We start from the raw sequence: 20,737 nt of genomic DNA, 5'->3' as shown, positions 1-20,737 counted from the left end.
AGAACTAATGATAAGCAATACATTAGTTTTTTTATGTCACTTAACCGTTCTGTTGTTGGTTCATGTTAGCTCAGGTCCATTAAATAATATTAACAGATACATTTTATACATGCATTCATTAAAATGTATTTGATATTAAGATTAATAAATGCTTTAGAAGTATTTTTCAATGTTAATTAATTGAACCTTATTGTAAAGCAGTGTCAAAATAAATGTATCTACATTGCACACTAAATTAATTTAACCAACAAATCTAATTTTGAATTTCATACATGTTGGTGAAATGCCAATGTACAAAATCATTTAAATTAGTTAATAAAGATTTTCCCCATGTATCATAGCTCTGCCTTTAAATGAATACTATTACAAAATTAGATGTGCATTAATAATTCATATTTATTATGTTCCTATGTTATGAATGTCTTCTAATTTAATTGCAGACATCCTTCAAATTAAGAACATTATTTTTAACACTCATTTCTTTTTTTCTTCTTCTAGAAAACAGCTTAAATAAAACAATTTTACCCCGGTTTCCCTTAAAAATAATTAACTATCAAATTAATTATCCTCTTACTTCACAATAGAAGTACTTCAGAGACAATATATGAAAATTATTTTTATTTCTGGTACAGGCATTAATTGTGTACATCTCAGCACCCTCTATGGAAGAGAGGCTTCTTTAGACAGACAGTGACATGAGGGCACCATGATTATCATCACGGAAACGCAGAGGACAGTCCGGTGATCCACAGCATTTGATCAGAGGAAGAGAACACACCTCTTCATGGATTTAGACTTGGATGATTTGTTCAACCTGGAAACATTGTATACACCAATAGTCTAAGTGAGCATCCAACAACAGCTAAGTATCCATTTCATTGTGGTATCAGTTTCAGTGCAGACTTGGTCATTCCTTTTTTTTTGTTCTTTTTATGAGAATTAAAAGGAGTCAACATTCTTACAACCATGCTCCTCTATAAAGTGGCAATAATAAGCACAGTACATGCCAAAGCACAGCTGCCCAATACATGACTACTGAGATATGAGACCTATGGAGTCAGTCTTTATTTAAGAAGGAAAAAAAAGAGGCTTGCTGACCGCAGACATGATGGCTAGGTTTAACTGGAGCAGCTGACAGTAAACCACGTGTGCATTTAGAAAAGCACCAGCCGACCTCATGTCCTAGGTCAAATAATTAAGATAATAGAAAGCAAAGGCATTATGGGAAATATAATTTATGGCTGCTTGTGATTGTGCACATTTATCAATAATCGTGTTATAATCTGTGCCAGGAGCTACTATAAAGGGCAGGTATGCAGTTACCGGGCACAGAGAATACGAAGCACGACAATCACAATCTAAAAACCCTCATTTAATTCTAAACATGTGGAACCAGGTGACGCTTAATTCATCCCGCTAAGCACAAAGTAAATGCTAAGAAACTAACAGAATCTAGTCAACAGAAACAATGGCACCAGAAACGATTGGTCTTGAGAGAGGAATTGGAAAACGACATCAGCATTGACAATGTCATCTACGAGAGTAGGATACAGCCGAAACTTGAGTCTCACAACCTCACGCTAGCTGCAGGGCACCGTACTCAAACTCAAGGAATTATTTCATCCAGACAGACATAAAGACGTCCTGCGCATGCCTAAGTCAGGACGCATTTCCCCACATTGGAAAAAGAGGTCGTTACTATCTACCGTGGGGTTTGTGATGGGGTCTGCAGGCCAATCCGAAGGGGCAGGAAGCAAAACGGTTGACAACTCGCAGACAAACTCAAGTACTGTACGTTCATAATTAGCAAAGTGAGGACAGAGTCTGAACACAGCCGTATCGCGGCGCCGGATGCTCAGATTCTTCCACGAACACCATGCTGAAGTAAAAGTGGTCACAATTCTCCTCCACTTCCTTGCTGTTTCTGCCCACCTCCATCCCTCCCGATTCAACCTTTAAAAACGCACTCGCACACATACTTAAAAGCCCACCGCTCGTACACACTGGCATCAGTTTAAGTGTTTTCAATATGAAACAATTCACACACTGAAGTCAGATTCTAACAGTTAGGAGGCCCTGCCCAACCCCGGCTATCTCTCTCCTCCAACGTGCGAGACGTGAAGAACGAGAGAGAGAGATGAGGAAAGGAAGAGAGAGGAGGATGGAGGGAACATGTTCAATGCTCAAGAATGGCAGTATGGAGCCTTGAGATGTCATCACACTCTGCTTCACGTTGCTTGCAGCAGCTCTACTTCAGGACTAGGTGAAATCCATCACTGGTGTCATCTGAGGATGAATAAAAGTCACAGAAATGTTGGAGAACAAGAAAAGCAGCGAGGGGGTTTAATGAAATGCTTCCGCCATAGAGTCTCTGTTGTTTGAAAATGTTTTACCTTGTATTGTGCTGACAATGAAGCTGCTCTCATCTGGGAAGTTATAAACCAACTGTAAGCAAAAAAAAAAAAAAAAAAAAAAAAGATTGTAAGGCATTATCTTATATATAAGGATATATGAGGTACTAAGGTCTTCTTCGCACTACACAGGTTTGTCCCAAAAATGATCTTTAGGACTAAATTTTAAATCATATCAGTGTTAAGTGTAGTCAGTAGCATTTGTTGCTACAGTAATTTCATAAGAGTATGATATATAAGATATATAGCTGCTGAAAATTCAGTTTTGCAATTAGAGGAATACATTTTAAAATAGAAAAGTGTTTTACATTGTAATATAAATGTAAATAAATGTAGCCTTGATGAGTGTAATTTGCATTCTGTTCCATTAATACACGGCATCACCATTCACTAGACAAATCTGTCACATGATGTTCTTCACCTACATGATCCAGTTATTCATGACAAAGGATGACAGCAGAAAAAAAAAAAAGTCTACAACGAAGTGTCTTTTATCTGTGGCATGATGCAAAACATTATTCAAATGAGCAGCCACAGTTGGCCAACTTACTTCCGCTACCTGATAACAGGGAAAGAAAAGAGACTGTTTCTGGCTGCATGAGTCTGTGATGTAGGTCTGTGTTTACCTGGTCGCTGAGTAGTATGTGTATCCCTGTGGGCCCCTGTTTGTAGACTTGGCTGATGTGGGACAGCGGCAATGCCAAGACACTGGAGATTTTCCTAGTTAGCTCGCAAGCGGTCATCTCCTCAAGGTAAAGAGCGTGGTAAACTAAACAAACAGACACATTTTAAAACAAGACCAACAATGATTGTAGATTTCACAGTAGACTGACCTAAATAAAAACATATTACATCCGCAGAACCAAAAGAATACAAACAGAAAGGGTTTGACCTATTTAATGAAAGACAAAAATGATGGAATTTGGAACAATTTTACAATTGGCTGTGATGCAATGTGTTTGAGAAAACATTAAATACTTAATTTATCAAAAATTAAACATATTCATCTGTGAATTTCTATAGAATTCATTTATTAGGCAACCAGTAATTAGGTAACCTGATTATTTCTTGGCAAATGAGTTTGGGGTCTGAGCACAGTGTTTTAAGTCTGTTATTAGAAGTGGCTACAGAAAGAATGATGTCGGGTTTGAGGTGTGGTCTAATTGCAGTGTCAAATGTCAGTTGTTATGGTGTTGTGTTTTCGAGAGCAGGATGAGGATCACATTTTTTTTTTATTATTATGGCTTTATTTATGGTTTCACCTTATCTTACAAACTACCCGTTAATAGTTTGGAGTCGGTAAGATTATTATTCTATATATATAATTTTATATATATATTTTTACATTTAAAGCTTTTTATATTTTACAAAAGGCTTTTTTTTTTAAACGTCTCTTATTCTCACCAAGACTGCATTTATTTGATTAAAAATACAGTAATACAGCGAAATATTATTACAATTGAAAATAACCATTTTAATATAATAAAAATAACTATTTTAATATATTTCAACATGGTATTTATTTCTGTGATGGCAAAGCTGAATTTTCAGCAGGCATTACTTATGTCTTTAGTGTCATATGATCCTTCAGAAATCATTCAAAGAAACATTTCTTATTATTATCAGTGTTAAAAAAGTTGTGCTGCTCAATATTTTTACGTAAACTGTCAGTGACATTTTTTTCAGTAATTCTTTTCATAAATAGAAAGTTAAAAAGAACAGCAGACTTTTTTGTAACAACATTAAAAGCTTTACTGTCGCTTTTGATCAATTTATTGCATTCTTGCTATTAATTTCAAAAAAAAAAAAAAAAAAAAAACATACTGAACTTAACTTTTGAATTGCTAAATTTGTCTCACGTCTGCCCTACAATTTATCTTGTAATAGTTTGAATATTGTAATGTAACAGCCTAATGTGTATGATTGTGGGGTTTTCAGTAATTATTAGACTGAAAAATGTTCATTATTGTGAATGCATTTAACACTGGCAACATAAAACAACAACAGTTGGCAATATCAGAAAAAAATCAGGCAAACCGAGAGCACTACATTACATTTTGATTAAGTCATGCAGCTTACATTTTTTACATCATGTGGTATTAAGTATCAAAAAAAGGAAATGAACACTTTTTGGTTAACCATTTGTAATACTTTGGTGGAAAGGTTATGAAGGTTCGTACAATAGATCAAGCAATTCAGTGCTGCTGAATAATGCTGCACTGCATGTTTGTTGTTACAACACAATAGATGTTATTTATTTGTTATGATTGTGGCGTGTTAAGAATGGCTGTGCAAGTCTCCACGATTGATATTTATATACCAGGTATGGATGTTGGACTGCTGTGTTCGCCGTTTTTGCTGTGGCCACGTTTCTCCAGCAGAGGGCTCTCACTTTGAGACGCCTCCAGGGACACGTAAACTGTGAGTCTGGGACGCACTGCTCTGTACGGGACACAAACACACACAATGTGAACAGAATTCTTTAGTTTACACATTCAGAATGGTAAGAAGACTCCTCAGTCATATATTAACGTCACTTGTGATTTTTTTTTTTTAATCATACCTTGACTTAAGTGCATTGTAGAGTCTGATTCCATCAGCTGCACCACAAATTTGGACTAAATCCTCACGAGTTAATTTCAGTAGATCAGAACCTACGATGAAAAATCAATCGTATCAAATTGGTCCTTTTAATAACTACTTATAATTAAATACTGTGTCTATTAGGGCTGGATAATTACACAGATTTCCCCTTTCCACTGGATTCTGACTCAGAACTCTAGATTCTATTAAATTCTGATTCAGTCTATTTCGATATTTCAGTTGTAATGCCCTATTTGATTATGTTTGAAAGAGGTTGTTTTAAATTATATTAGGCAACCGTTTCAGATTGTTTTAAACTGGTAACTTATCTTTTTGGACTATTCATTAAAAGAACCAGAAGAGTCATTTGTTCATGACTTAGAATACAGAAACTGTGTAAATACCTGAGAAATGGGTGAAAATACGACTGTATGAGTTAAATCTGTTCTTAAGCAGCCACTTTTGTGTGTCCTGTATAGATGCTGCGGGACTCAGAGACTGCAAAATGTTCAGAGATACATTTTTTTCAGATGCAACAGAAAAACAAACGTGCATCTTTTAAGGCAAAATAGTAAAGATTTAATATAAAAACATGTACAAACCTCCATAGACATGAGGCTACCAAGATCCCCTTGATGGTTAGGTGAAGATGACTCACTAAAAACAAAAGTACAAGCATTAGGTAAAGCTTAACTGTGGTTCATAGCACAATGTAAAAGAAACATGAGTGTGTCACCTGTCTGGAACTGTGCTGCTACTGCTGTAGGAGTGTGTGCTGGAGGTGAAGGTCGGTGTAGCTGCTGTGTTGGGGTTGACGTATGCATTATCTGGCCACGGAGAGCACTACAATGAGAGAAAGAGAGATATGTGAGAAAAAGTCCAAAGTGATCCAAAACAAAACTGAATTCTGATGTCAGACTAATGTATGAGCCGCCACACATCGATGAAGGACACTGATCTAAAAACAAATATGAACCATGTTTTGGAGTTTAGAATGAGTGAACTGTTAACGCAGCAGAGGTGAGTGGGCACTTACACTTCCTCTTTTGCTTTTGGCGATGGAATCGCCACAGTCTGCAGGAAGTGTCCGCTTGCTGGATTTCTTTAGCTCATGTTCTACAGCCTCCTCAATCACAGGCTCCAATCGAGTCTGCACAAAAAAAAGATAAACCACAGTGAAAACACAGACATGTAAATTTGAATACAGTCAGTTTTCTGACCTGTGTTGATGTTCTTCCTCCTGAAACAGGAAGTTTAGGTAAAACATATTAAAGGGCTTGTCCCTTTTTTCAACAGCTAAAAACTTGTTATAACCATTAACCATGATTTGCTCTTTGCTAGTTATAGGTGATAAAATGGAAGAAATGTTCATCAACAGTTTTTATTTCGAATCAAGACTTATTATGGTTAACTGAAAAAGTTCAAATTAATTAAACTACATATATTAGATAAAAAAACAAAAAAAACAAATGAAAATTAGAAATGTTGCCTTGGCAACTAAATGAAATATAATAAGTGGAAAGACTAAAACTAATAAAACTAAAATTAAAGCTAAGAAGAAATATTAAGAAAACAGAAGCAAAAACAAACTAAAATGAAAACTGAAATATAAAAAATAAAAGCTAAATCAAAATATAATTAAATACTAGAATAGCACAGAAATAATTCTAAAATAATACTGTTTCTGAAATAAGGGGAAAGTTCCTACAGGCATGAATAGTATTTATACTATATGTGTGAAATGATGTACACTGACTTAAGATGGAGACTTCAGTCACATTTAATTTTAGGCCACTGATGTTAAACTCGATATAAAGTTGTCCTTGCCATATGGTGGCTGTAACGTGACCAGCTAAATGCTCTTTGCTTTATCTCAGCAACCCCTTATTATCGGTCTAAATTAATCAAGGGTGACATATACATCTAAGAAGAGGCTATTTTTACCATTAGTAGCCAGTAGTAGTTTTTTTTATTTTATATGTAATGCTGTATCCATGTCAACAGGTGTCAGTAATAATAGGTAATTAATAGGTGTCAAAACAAAACCAAAAATACTTGAATATTCTTGCCTCTGACAAAATAGTGGTGTCATAAGAGGGTTGATATTTTTCTTTCTCCTGCACAGTCTTTTTCTCCATCTTCTCCCGGTCTGTTTTTTGTTTTCTGTCTGCTCCCTTTGGCTGTTAATAGGAGAGTATAAGTTACAATAGACTTCAATGTCACATTAATGCTTCAAAACATACCCATTAAGCATTCAATGTAGGAAACACAAAGGTGAAATGGATTCAGATCTGCAATCATCACAGATATTTCCTTGCATTTAATGCATGTTTGCATGCATGTGGCATCACCTTAAAGACTTTGATCTGGCAGCTGGCGGAGTGCAGGTGCTCGGTGTACTCTCCGCTTTCATTTTGTTTAAAAGTGTCAATCTGGATCCGGAACGGAACTCCTTTCTCTCCACCGTGTTTCCGCGGGGTGAACTCTGTACTGATGCAATGAACTCAATAAGGGAAGGAAGGAAAGATAATTAATGTGGAACACATGATCGGTTCCTGAAGCACTCTTGAGAAGATCCTTGGCATCCATTGCACAGATTAGGATGTGCCAGATATGTTTTTAATCAACTGGAATGATATTCAGATGTTGGAAACTTGATCGAAGGTCAAGAGATAATGTCAAAGAGCTAGTAGCCCTAATCAGACTCTCTCCAACATGTCTGGGACTTTAAGATCATCTCAAATATGTCTGACGCTATTGGCACATCTACAACATCTACATAGCTTCTTTGAGTGTGAGAGAGAATTTCTGGCCAATGAGATTGTGCTTCAGGTATGTTCTATCCATTAACTACACAAAACAGCTGTGAGGATCTTGACAGCCAGAATTTAATATTGACCTTAAGCATTAAACACCAGTGAATGCTTAACTGCACATTCATGTGCTCAATTTTTGCAGAAACATAATTAGTAAAATTATACAGGGGCAACTAGTATAAGAAAGTTCCACAGAGAAGCATTGTAGAGCAAACAGCGAATTATTATTCAACCAAATTCAAGTCATATGTCCTAAATAAGGTTGTATAAACATCAAAGTTTCAGTACTTGATATCAATGTAATAAAAATTTCACAATTCTTAATTCCAATTTTAATACCACAGCAAAATACTGATAATGATACAGTATTATAATGGTAATATTATTTTAATGATTTAATTCAATATAAATGTAATTTAATGTAATATACATAGAACACTGAAGATGCACTTATTTTTTTAAATGTTAAATATTAAATTACATTAAAATTAAAAAAGGCTTGTCATGTTAAGGTATTTCTTATTAAAGTTAACATATGTATGTGTATGTATGTATATATATATATATGGTAGACAGGCAGAAATAATTGCTTTATATATATAGGTTAATATTAATAATATAATAAAAAAAGCAATCTAATGCAATTCTGATTTTTGAATAAAAAAATCTTTTGTCCAACCTATTTACATTTACAAATCAAGCGTGCTTACATTAAAAAAGTCCTAAAATGTGTACAATTAGTTGTAAAATAGTGTCATTCCCAACTGTTGATTTCCTTAATTATCAACAGGTATATGCAGAAAAATATTATTACACAGTGTTGCAAAAGTGTAATAAAACATTATGTCCGTAATGTTTTATTACACTTGTTGCAACACTGTACCTCATACATCAGGCTGCTCCAAGAGCTATTTGGAAATGTCATTTCAAACTGAAACTCTGTATGTTTCTGTAACCTTTAAACTATAACAACATGGCTGCATGTTTGTGGTTTGATCTTGAATTTGGGTTTACCTGCACAAACACAGACGCTCGCTTGGAGAGATCCCACAGGAAATCTGCAGCGTTTAGCTGTGACGGGTGTGTGCAGGGCTCAGTGATGCCAACTGACATGGGGATATCTGTAACAAACACATGACGCACTGTAAAAGACCTGACGTGACTTCATGCTGCTTTGATACTATTTACCTGATGAATCAAAAAGACTGAGCAAATTGATGGCAGCAAACTCAAGTAAACACATAAGCTCTCACCGATGTCGAGGAGGCGGTCGCCAGGCCGATTCCATTTCCAGCCCTCCAGCTGCTGGTGCTCCATGTACTGAAGCCTTCGGTCATGGAAAACCACCCTAACTATACTCTATAATTCACCCCAAACCAAACACACACAAACACAAAACCATCAGAACAAGCAGCACACTTAAAGAGACATACACCATACCCGTCCTTCCTGCACTGCTGAATCACCACAGCAAAACAAATGACATTTTATCCTAGTTGCGATGTTGTAGCCGGGATTGAATTTGATGATTAAAAAAGACTGTGTAGATTTCCACTGTGGTTAAACCAGTGAAGGATTCCTCAGACTGATTCAAAAAAGTAGTTTGAGACACAAATCATTCAAAGAAATGCCATGTGACCAGCAAAGACGATGGAAGAAAAAATGTGTCTATTTACTGGTCAAAAGTTTGGGATCAGAAAGATTTATATTTTAAAGAAAATATTTTTATTTAGCACTCATGCATTAAATTGATCAAAAGTGATAGTAAAGATTTTAAATCTACATAAAAAAAAATATATAATTTAAGATACACTGCCCGTCCAAAAAAAGTCACACACTCTAATATTTCGTTGGACTGCCTTTAGCTTTAATTATGGGACGCATTTGCTGTGGCATCATTTCGATAAGCTTCTGCAATGTCACAAGATTTATTCCCGTCCAGAGTTGCATTAATTTTTCGCCAGGATCTTGTATTGATGATGGGAGAGTCGGACCGCTGCGCAAAGTCTTCTTCAGCACATCCCAAAAATTCTCATTGGGGTAAAGGTCTGACTCTGGACTCTGTGGTGGCCAATCCATATTTGAAAATAATGTTGCATGCTCACTGAACCACTCTTTCACAATTGGAGCCCGATGAATCCTGGCATTGTCATCTTGAAATATATTCCCGTGCCATCAGGGAAGAAAAAATTAATTGATGGAATAACCTGGTCATGCAGTATATTCAGGCAGTCAGCTGACCTCATTCTGTGGGCACATAACATAATCATCCATCCAGTAATTATCCAATGGGAGGATCTTAACTATTTGCTTAGTTAAATCCGGGTGGTGACTTATTTTTTGGATGGGCAGTGTATATTATTTTATAATATTAATAATAATATTAATAATAATAATAATAATAATGTTTACAGATAAATGGACATTACAAAACTGTGTCAGTAAACACAAATAACTTAAAGGGTTAGTTCACCCAAAAAGGAAAATTCTGTCATGAATTATTCTCCCTCATGGCGTTACAAACCCTTAAGACTGCCGTTCATCTTCAGAACACAAATTAAGATATTTTTTGATGAAATCTGAGTTTTCAAACCCTCAGAGCCACACATGAATGCACTTCAAAAGACTCACACGGAAGAGAAGAAATTGTTGAATAAAGGTGTTATTTTTGTTTTCTTTGTGCACAAGAAGTATTCATGTAACTTCATAAAATTATGGTTGAACCACTGATGTCACATAGACTATTTTAACAATGTCCTTGAACATGTCATTTGTGTTGCTGTCTATGGGAAGGTCAGAAAGCTCTCGGATTTCATCAAAAATATCTTAATTTGTGTTCCAAAGATCTTACAGGTTTGGAATGACATGAGGGAGAATAAATAATGACAGAATTTCCATTTTTGGGTAAATTATCCCTTTAATGTGTCACTCAAATATTTTTTCATTATTATTTTTTAATATTCATCGCAATTTTAGTCTTATAAAGCATCCATTCACCTTAAAAGGTTTGTGATCAACCATTTAGCTATTCTAAAATTAAAAAAAACAGAAATAAATCTTTAAAAAAGTATGAATAAAAAAAAAAAAAAAATCATACTGGTCATAAAAAACATACCAGTTCATTTGAACTACTCTGTAGAACAAATATTCACGTTAATTTTTTTCCTCTCCAATTTCAATTTATATGGCAAACTCTCAACTTAAAATATAATTCATTTTCCCAAGATGCTGTAGATTCACTGAATACCAGTGCAGGAGCCACACCACACAAAACCACAAGTGCACAGCACTGATAAAACACACACAATCTCTCACCTTAACAGTCTTGTTGAGTTCAGGCATCTCCCCTATTTTCCTATTATCAAGCAATCGGATCTCATACGACTGGCCTACAGAGGGAGAGGGCAGCGTGTTACTGAATATCTTCTCAACAAGGGTCTTGGTATTCTTTAAGGACCAGAGAAAGAAATATATTTAATGAAAAGCATACCTTGGTTTAGGTAGGTGAGCGTCTCCTCGTGCAGTTTAACAGCAGGGGACGTGGCGGCACACAGCACATACTGAAACGGAGGATTCTTGGCGTCAGACTCCACAGGAACGCTAACATCTTCCTGCTTAAAGATGGGCAGAGCCAACACATCACTGAGGAAAACAAACACAAAGAGAAACGGAAGTTACGAAATTTGTCAGTTAGAACCACAGGACCTCTCCCATCAGTATGGAAATGGTTGTCATGGAAACAGGTATATGGGGAGCCCCCGTCTGCTTACACCTATAGACACATGACCGCTCTTGCATACTTCTGAACCACAAACATATAAAGACATATTCTCATCAGACTGCTAGGAAATAAAAATAAAACAAAAGGCAGGTTTACATTTTTATTGCCTGTTTTGTTTGGTCTTTAACTTTCTTTTACTTTGTTCAGCACTTTGGAGAGCTTTTCTATGTTTAAATGTACATTAAAATGTACTTAATGTGTATTAAAAGATTAAAATACTGTTCAAATGTTTGGGGTCAGTGTGATTTTTTAAAAAAACAAAATAATAGAGCAAGGATGCATAAATGTGTTCAAAAATAACAGTAAAGCATTTATAATGTTAACATTTTTATTTCAAATAAATGCTGTTTTCCCCCAAACTTGTTATTCATTAAAATAAGAAATGTTTCTTTGGTGCATATTAAGCATATTTGATTGTTTTATGTGTTTTTTTGTGACAATGTAGGCTTATTATTATGATTTGTGATGAGTAATAAATTATAGTTAAAAAATGCTCAAACAGAAAAGTTTAAATGGTAATAATATTTCACAGGTTTTTTTTTTTTTTTTTTATACAAATGCAGCTTTGATCATAACAGACTTCCTTCAAAAACAGCAAAAAAAAAAAAAAAAATCTTACTGACCCCAAAATTTTGATGGTAATATGTACACAATATCAAACAATTAACAATGAACAAATAATTTACACAATATTTAGCCCAAAATATTATTATATTTTATATATAAGGCCGTGGCTCTGAGCTTGACACTGCTTTGCCACACTCACACACACACAGGCGGTATGTATCAGGTCAGTGCGGTGACAGCTAAAGACGCTGAGTCAGTTAGCTGGCAGTCTGTTTGACATGACGTGACGTTTGTAAGAGTGCTGCCCGCAGGAACCTTCCTGACCACCAATCTGCAAGTGTTTTCTGAAATATGAGCAGCTCCACTGTAACATTCCGTTCCACAGCTGCTCATTCCACATGATCGCAAGTTAGATAATCAGCATCTCACACCCTCAATTACCTCAAACGCAACACGAAAACACCACATTAGCACCCCGTCACAGCACTGACTTACAGACACAGCAGGAAAACAATAAGCATATCTCCATGATATCTGGAATTTGAACTTATCCCACCCTGTTCATTGAAAACGCCTGCAAATGCAGAAAATTTTATATTCCTGTCCATACCTCACAAAAGTTAGAAATATAAGGGCAGCTGCCTGCAGTGTGACATGTTATAGTTAATTTAAAATTATTTTTAAACAGCATTTTGATCATTCTTTTATAATCGTGCATGCAGGTTTCATGACCTCATTAAATCAGAAACTACATGGAATTTTGTATTTGTTTTAAAAATGTCATGGAACCATTTTAAATGAACTAGCCAATGCAAAAAGATTGTCATATAAATAAAATATACAATTATTATTATTATTATGCAACATCAATACCAACACTATTTTCATTATGAATGGAGCAATATTTAAATTCTGCCTGATACTGATAAGCCAATAATTATTGAATTTTCTGGGCAACAATTAATGGCCAATATAACACATTTATGCTATTTTGTTAAAATAACTGAAAAACAATACAATGAAAACTAAAATTAGTTGAATTAAATGTAATAAAATACAATGACAAACAATAAACTCTTACAGCACAATAAAAAAAATCCATTAAGAATTTCCTATATAAAATCTAAAAGCAGGACAGTGTAACAGACAATGGTGTCTGCAAAAATGTGATTAAAATGTTTAAAAATACCTAAATAGCAGTCACAAAACACTTTCTCTAACACATGTATGCATGTTTTAACCTAAAGTCTGTGGCCAGGTTATGCCTCAGTGACCCAAAAACACTGTCTGGTCCTCTAACACCAATAGAGGACTGTGTCAACTGCAAATCTGCAGGGCGCTGGAAGAGTAGCAAGAAACTTGATATCACGGGGGGGGGCATGTGAACAGCCCTCTTCCCGATGTCTCACACTACAGCGCTCCCACCACTAACAAATACTCCACAGAATGTAAACTCAACCACTGACTATACTCTCTCACACAAAGCATTTCAGACACTTGCATATGCACACTTGCAGAATAACAGAGCGCTCCAGGGAAAGTGCTGATGTTGCTCTTTCCACCACAACCTCCAGAAGCCCACCACATCCCAGAGTAACCGTTCCATGGAACCTGACCTCAGGCGCATAATGTGTATTCCTATCACGCAGTGACCACATTTCAAACTCCTTGTGGCCAAAAGGGAATAGCGAAGGCTGCTGGTGATTTGGAAAAGCGACATATAGAGTTTAAATATGCTCCATCATTAATACCCTATGAAACTGTGACGTATGCAGGGGGATTGTGGTGTGCCTCTTCCTATGCTGTGGATGCTGCAGCACCTGGCATGCAGCTGGAACTCATGAAAAAAAAAACAATAGATAATTATGAATAAATTGTAGCGTGTGATGTTTTGGACAGTTTGATTCTGGTCAGATTCAACTTAATAACAAACGGCTATAATAATATTAGTAGCACCTGAAAACAAGATTAAAAAACATTAAATAGTGATATTTCTTAAAAAAAAAAAAAAAAAAAAAAAAAAAAAAAAAAAAAAAAAAAAAAAAAAAAAAACTGTAAAGGTAAACCATGTTACTTTTAAGCAAAATAGAGCGGTTTAGTTCTGATGTCAATTAGTAGGCCAACCTGAAAGTTGATGTAGGTGCAGTAAATGTGTCTTTTATTTTATATTGTGATTATACAGTTCAAAGTGTTTGGTCACATGGGTGCAAGAGGATATTTCTCTGGTTGTGTTTCCTGTTTGACAGATGTGTGAGGAGCAGGGAATGATCAATTTCTGTTGACCACTCTAGATGTTTTTAATCCTTCTTAATTGTCCTTTTACGTATATAAGCAGTTTGTTACATGAAGTCAATAAATGTTTATAGAAGGTAAACGCATAGGAACGCATCAGAGATTTCTTTTCCAGTTACTTAGCCTCTCAGTGACTACATGTTGTTGCTATACTTTAGCCAACAGAAAATGCACTTTTGGAAGTAATTTTGTGTAATTTTTGTTTTTTTGTTCTGTTTTTTTTTTTTCATTTATTACAAATTATGAGGAAGGGAGGCTGACACTTACGTCATTCTCAGTGCTACATGGAAGTGTGTGGGCACAAGTTTGTTTTGGTGTGATTTTCTGCTTTCGATTCATTGACTGGTGGAAGTTTCTTTGCAGAATCATAGTTAATGTAGTTTTTCACTGATGAACATAATTTTTAAAACAGAAAACAATGCAGATTATTAACAATTAACAACCTCATAGCTCACAGTAGGTTTAGTTATCTTTTAAAATAAATTCCCCCAAATTAGAAAATGAAAAGGATTACTTCTAGAACCCAAGCGTCACACTCTACAGGTTCCCTCAGGAATTTATTTGGTTATATGATGCGACGTTTGTAAGTGTGGCCTGCAGGATCCTAGTTTTTTTTTCTTTATTTGGGTTATTTTGGATAACAGTAACAAAATCAAACATTACCACAATTACGGCTTTTTCTAACAGGTTTCCTAAACCAAATCCTCTGTGTGCCATTGGTCAGTGTGAAAGAGTCCCGCCCCCAGACTCGCGTCACTGGTAGAGCAGGTGCTGTTGAGCCACAGTATTTACATTTCTTTTGAGAATCAATTGTCCAATGACTTGTTTGCCTGCATAATAAACAGGGATATGAATATTTTATAAAAGAAATATAATACACACTTCAGCTTTAATTTCCTTATTCTAAAGGTACATAGAAAAGGCAGACAGGCTTTATCTCGAGGATATGACCATCATCTTAAATATTGCATCAACGCTTTCAGTCTCCCTAACAGTTCAATGACGTAATCACAGCTTCTATGCGCAGTATCATATGACGTAATGGAGTTCAACGTCCGACTCACTTTCTTCAATCATTAAACGTGTTATTCACGAAACAGTTGAATGCCCTTTAAAACAATACATGCGAAGATATAAGATTTAAACCAATTCGTAAACTAAAACTAATTCTCCATAACTGTTAATTTCGCATCTCAGAACACATTTCAAAGAACACTCTGTTCCAGGAAGTAACATTACTTCAAACGCGCTTGTTATCGTTTCAGTGCAACCACGTTTTGGCTATTCGAAAGGAACACGAGAATACTGATTAACACTCTACAACCAGATTAAAACAAATGCCAGGTCTCGTTAGCTCTCGAGATTTTCAGACAACATTAGGATGCAACTCGTTGTCTATTGTTTTGAGCTAGCTCTAGCAGCTCTCTTATAGCCATATTGCATCTAGCAGACGACAAAAACAATCTCGCGAAGGGCCAAATGATAAATAATTGTATCAAATTATGATTTTTATTTTCTATTTTTAACCTATAAGCACAAACCGCCTGGAATCCCGAGGTCCGCATTATAGCACAGCGATCAAGACAGCTAGCCAACTAGCTCGCCGTCACAGATGCATCGCCCCCGGCTCAGGGACTCCTGGGAAGAAGCTGCTGGTCGGTTTGCATGCTGCTCTAACCTCATGCTGTACGCGCCAGCCCCGAGCTCCTGGCCGATGCCAGACAAACTGGCATCGAAGTCGTGCACGAGCCCAGACTCGATGGTAGCATCGTCCATCTTCAGCACCCACGCCATGGCGCTCAGATCCTTCTCCTCCGACTCTAACCGGAGCGCCGCCAGCTTCGCCTCGGACACGCCGCACCTGCGCGGAGCTCGCGTTGCCGCAGGAGTCAGCTAGTCCTACTACAGCTGGTTAGGTGGCCACCCGCGGAAGGCTAGCTGTTGAAAGCAGGGCAAACGGCTCGATCCCTGACTGCCGTGTTCCTCGCCATTGCTTGAGTTTCACAGTAACACAGGCGAGCAATAAGAGTCTCTGGGTAAACCGAGGCGTCGCGAAGTCAACTCAACCCTCCACGCAACACCTCCTCGTGTATTATCCGTTTCCAGCTCCCGTATGTTACGCCGTGTACATCAGCAGCACATCATATCTGTATGCGATCTTCCATTATATAAAGCAGGGTGGGAGGACGCTGTTGACTGTCACCGCATTCACACGCAATGTCCGCTCGAGCAACTGGGTTGGCAGAGCTCGCACGCTTTCATCTAATCCTGAACGAGGTGCGGTGTCTTTACGCTCTCTACTCCCCGGAAACGTTCGCCTAATTTCATTGTGCTGACCCGCCCGTCTGATCTTTCGGAAGAGGCCAAGGATCACCACACATGGACGCGGCCCTCTGTCTGCCACCATTCAAACCCAAACGCGAGAGAGTTGCAGCAGGGATCTGGGTCTGGAATCTGACAACCAATCACGTTGCTCTGCGAGCCGCGCTCAGCCAATCAGCTTCCGAGGATCTGTCGTCATCGTCTCCCTGGCTAGCGCTCCGATACACTGTAGTCACTCTCGGCTTCCAAACAAAATATAGCCTTTAACTTGCAGCGTATAAATTAAAGGGGTCATATGATGTTGCTAAAAAGAACATTATTTTGTGTATTTGGTGTAATGAAATGTGTTTATGCGGTTTAAGGTTCAAGAAACACATTATTTTCCACATACTGTACATTATTTTTGCTCCTCTATGCCCCGCCTTCTGAAACGCGTCGACTTTTACAAAGCTCATCGTTCTGAAAAGCGTGGTGTGCTCTGATTGGCCAGCTATCCAGTGCGTTGTGATTGGCCGAATACCTCAAGAGTGTGACGGAAATTCGAGTACCCAGCACGACGATGCATCCAGTGGGGACATAATCACGGATTTTAATGATTTATATTGTCCTTTTACACGTTGCGTAAACATAAAACCATTTGTCTGCATTTGTGATTGGAGAAACGAGCAGTGTTGGGCACGTTACTTAAAAAAGTAATCCACTACAAATTACTAATTACTTCTTTAAAATTGTAATTTGATTACGTTACTGATCACTTCATTTAAAAAGTAATCAGATTACTAATTAGCTACTTTACTTTCAAGTAACTTTCAAGTTTACTTTTCATGTTTTCAAACTAAAAAATGCACTACAAAAGAGAAACTCATAGTAATTTAATTTAATATTGACAAAAAAACATAAGTATTATTTTTATAGCCTACACTCCTAATATCAACAACTCTTTTTTTTTTTTTTTTTGGTAAAATAAAGAAAACAAATTGGGTGCACTTTCTGCATTCTTAGTCTCTGCGAATATCTTCCTGATACCAGTCACTAAAATGAACGAAAATGACATGAGAAATACAGTTGGCTATATCCAAAGAAAGCTTTAAGTGTCTATTATTAAATTAAGGAAGTAACGTCAAAAACAAATATTCTCTAAAACATATGAAACCAACGCGAGGTACAGTCTCTCTCGTCTGAGCTCACCTATATCATACCCACGCACATCGCGCGCTATGATCATCATCCACGCGAAACCAGGCTTGAGATGCGCGAACATGTAAATGTCCACATCACCTCTGTAAAAGTAACGTAATTTTATTGACATAAGTAACTGTAATCAAATTACATAAATTTAAACTGTAACATTACTGTGTTACCAGGAAAGGTTCTAAGATTACAGTAATGTGTTTCTGTGTAATGCATTATACCCAACTCTGGAAAGGACAACAAGCGCTACTCTACACTGCTCAAAACTCGCGTTTGAATCATCAGTGGCAAATTCTTTAAATATGAAAACATACTTACAGGTTGTGAGTCAGAACAGCCGGCATTGTAAGTTCAGAAAACAGTCCTCCATTAAATGCGTTGCACATATCTGAATATTTGGGCTGAACTGTTCTGGAACAGTGTGGAAATACATCTTAACCACTGATTTCTAGTTGTGTTCTCTTTTGGAAGGCCAAACAAAATAGTTTCGCTAATGAAACACAGCGACTCCACAACATGGCAGCAGCAGCAACAATACTACAGCGAGAATCAAAGTTACTCCTCTGTTCTTTGTGGTGAACATTTGGCCGGTGTTATGCAAATCTTCCCACACAGTGATGTAGATGTGGGGGTGTGGTTAAACGAGGCGTTTACGGAAGGAGTGGACGAGTCTTAACTTCTATAAAGAATATCTCTTTGGGTTTTGCAACTTTAGGGATCTTATCTATGCACGAACAGCTCGTAACACTCCAAAGAGAAAGAAAAACTTTGAAACCGCATCATACGACCCCTTTAAACGAGATGTCACCTGGTGGAAGAAATGCAAACTTGTTGAATATTTTATTTTTTTATCATTTAAATCATAGAACGTTTAACACAATCAGCACATTTATATTCAAAACCTCAGATCTGCAGCTGATAGCCAAAGTCCATATGTGACCCTGGACCACACCACTCATAAGGGTCAGTTTTTTGAAATTGAGATTTACTCACACTATGAAAGCTGTGTAAATAAGCTTTCCATTGATGTATGGTTTATTAGGACAATATTTGGCTGAGATACAACTATTTGAAAATCTGGAATCTGAAGGTGCAAAAAAATCAAAACATTGAGAAAATCACCTTTAAAGTTGTCCAAATGAAGTTTACTGTAGGAAATTTACAGAATATCTTCATGGAATATGATCTTTACATAATATCCAAATGATTTTTGACATAAAAGAAAAATCAATAATTTTGAGCCATACAATTGCTATTGCTACAAAAATACTTGTGCTACTTATGACTGGTTTTGTGCTCCAGAGTCACATGAGTCACATATCAACACTGCTGTGAAATGACAGATAGCCATTTTCACTGACCTAAAAGAGGACCAATAGCATGAGATATTCAGATCCCACCTTGGCTTTTGGTTTTTGCTCTGAAATTCCATTCTGAAAACAGGGATGGCCACTTAAGGACACATTTTGGGTGTTTTTAACCTGTTGTTGTTGTGGTGGTCTGGACAGGAAGGCAGACGGGCATTTGAATATCATTAGATTCTCTTAAATAGACCACAGACCTATAACCAAAACAGCCTTGGATGTTTACAGCTGGGAATGTAGTCGCAGCACTGTGAGACAGCTGGGAAACACCTCATTCTTTTTTTTTCACTGAGGGCACTAATGTCCTTGAGAAACAATATTGCAGACTTATAGATGAATAATTTCCGGATGCCAGTTATGTAATAAGTTTCTATTTAGTGGGAGACACAGGGAAATAGCAGAATAGTGTGCGTCACTCAGACCTATTTGTAAAGTTTGCAATGGCTAAATGAAGTCAACAAAAAGTGCAGAGGATGAACACAATGACATTTCTCACTGGTTCTGACTTTACTGCACTCTAATTTCTCATTACAGATTTTAGTGATTGTGATTTAGTGAAGTGATTTTAGGACATGTATATATGTATATATTTGTGGGAATGGCTATAGGAACACACAAATACACAGAGTGACACTTAGGCTATGTAACTTAATACAAAGAAAACAAACTTAACATGAATTCAGACGGAAATACCGATAAAAGTTACGTTCTTAATTTCCATTAAACACAAGAGTTGTTCAGTAACGCTCAGTCTTACCGTGTGTTACTGCAGCTGTAGGGCAGTCGACTCTCAAAGCTCCCTGTGTGCAGCTCCCAGAACAACATTGCATTACTGTCGAGGAACCCCGCGATGTGCTGAAGAACTAGTGACAGACAGCGACCAAAGCAGTCTCGCCTCGAGTCTCGCTGTTGCTCTTGTTTATCAGCAGTGAACTTCATCCACCGAGACAGCGCACGCGATCGCCCCTCCGTGACTCTGCAATATCATTTCACTACACAACATTTTTTGGAAAGAATTTCTTAATTATATTCAGCAACCGTGCATTACATGGATCACGGGCGGCAGTAAAGAATGTATAATTTACATAACATTTATATTTCAAATAAACGCTGTTCTTTTTAATATTCATCAAAGAATCCTGTAAAAATTGTTTCAGTTTCCACAACACCATTAAGCAGCACAACTGTTTTCATAATTAATAATAATAAATGTTTCTTAAGCACCAAATCAGAATAGTACAATGATTTCTGAAGGATCATTTGACACTGAAGACTATATAAAGGCAGTTTTTGTGAATGGTTGTTTATATGTATGAATTGTTAGTAAAAGAGGAATGGAATAATTTACAAATCTCATAAACTTATATTTTATTCACAATAGAATATAGATAACATATCAAATGTTGAAAG

The 20,737-nt window shown here is 36.7% G+C and overlaps 1 protein-coding gene across 1 annotated transcript; it reads right to left on the bottom strand.

The window, feature by feature from the left end:
• Nucleotides 1-603: 603 nt before the first annotated feature.
• On the bottom strand, nucleotides 604-16,893 carry LOC109070179 (upstream-binding protein 1-like). Its single transcript, XM_042745501.1, has 17 exons — nucleotides 16,129-16,893; nucleotides 11,301-11,452; nucleotides 11,126-11,199; nucleotides 9,064-9,169; nucleotides 8,775-8,931; nucleotides 7,976-7,983; nucleotides 7,346-7,497; nucleotides 7,064-7,174; nucleotides 6,031-6,144; nucleotides 5,731-5,837; nucleotides 5,597-5,651; nucleotides 5,399-5,492; nucleotides 4,975-5,065; nucleotides 4,732-4,853; nucleotides 3,038-3,180; nucleotides 2,394-2,445; nucleotides 604-2,286 (listed from the first exon to the last, which is right to left on the bottom strand). The coding sequence occupies exons 1-17, from the start codon at nucleotides 16,242-16,244 to the stop codon at nucleotides 2,249-2,251; spliced, it is 1,692 nt and encodes a 563-aa protein (XP_042601435.1). The 5' UTR covers nucleotides 16,245-16,893; the 3' UTR covers nucleotides 604-2,248.
• Nucleotides 16,894-20,737: the final 3,844 nt, after the last annotated feature.

The sequence above is a fragment of the Cyprinus carpio genome, chromosome B19, assembly GCF_018340385.1.
Source record: "Cyprinus carpio isolate SPL01 chromosome B19, ASM1834038v1, whole genome shotgun sequence".
NCBI classification, from domain to species: domain Eukaryota; kingdom Metazoa; phylum Chordata; class Actinopteri; order Cypriniformes; family Cyprinidae; genus Cyprinus; species Cyprinus carpio.
This window is presented reverse-complemented; position numbering and strand designations above follow the sequence as displayed.

Excerpts from the sequence above, each read along its gene's own strand:
- LOC109070179 (XM_042745501.1), bottom strand. The coding sequence starts at position 16,244 with ATGGCGTGGGTGCTGAAGATGGACGATGCTACCATCGAGTCTGGGCTC. Across the intron at positions 8,932-9,063 it reads CGACCGCCTCCTCGACATCG|ATATCCCCATGTCAGTTGGC; the intron begins GTGAGAGCTTAT and ends TGTTTGTTACAG. Across the intron at positions 5,066-5,398 it reads TATTTTCACCCATTTCTCAG|GTTCTGATCTACTGAAATTA; the intron begins GTATTTACACAG and ends TTTTCATCGTAG.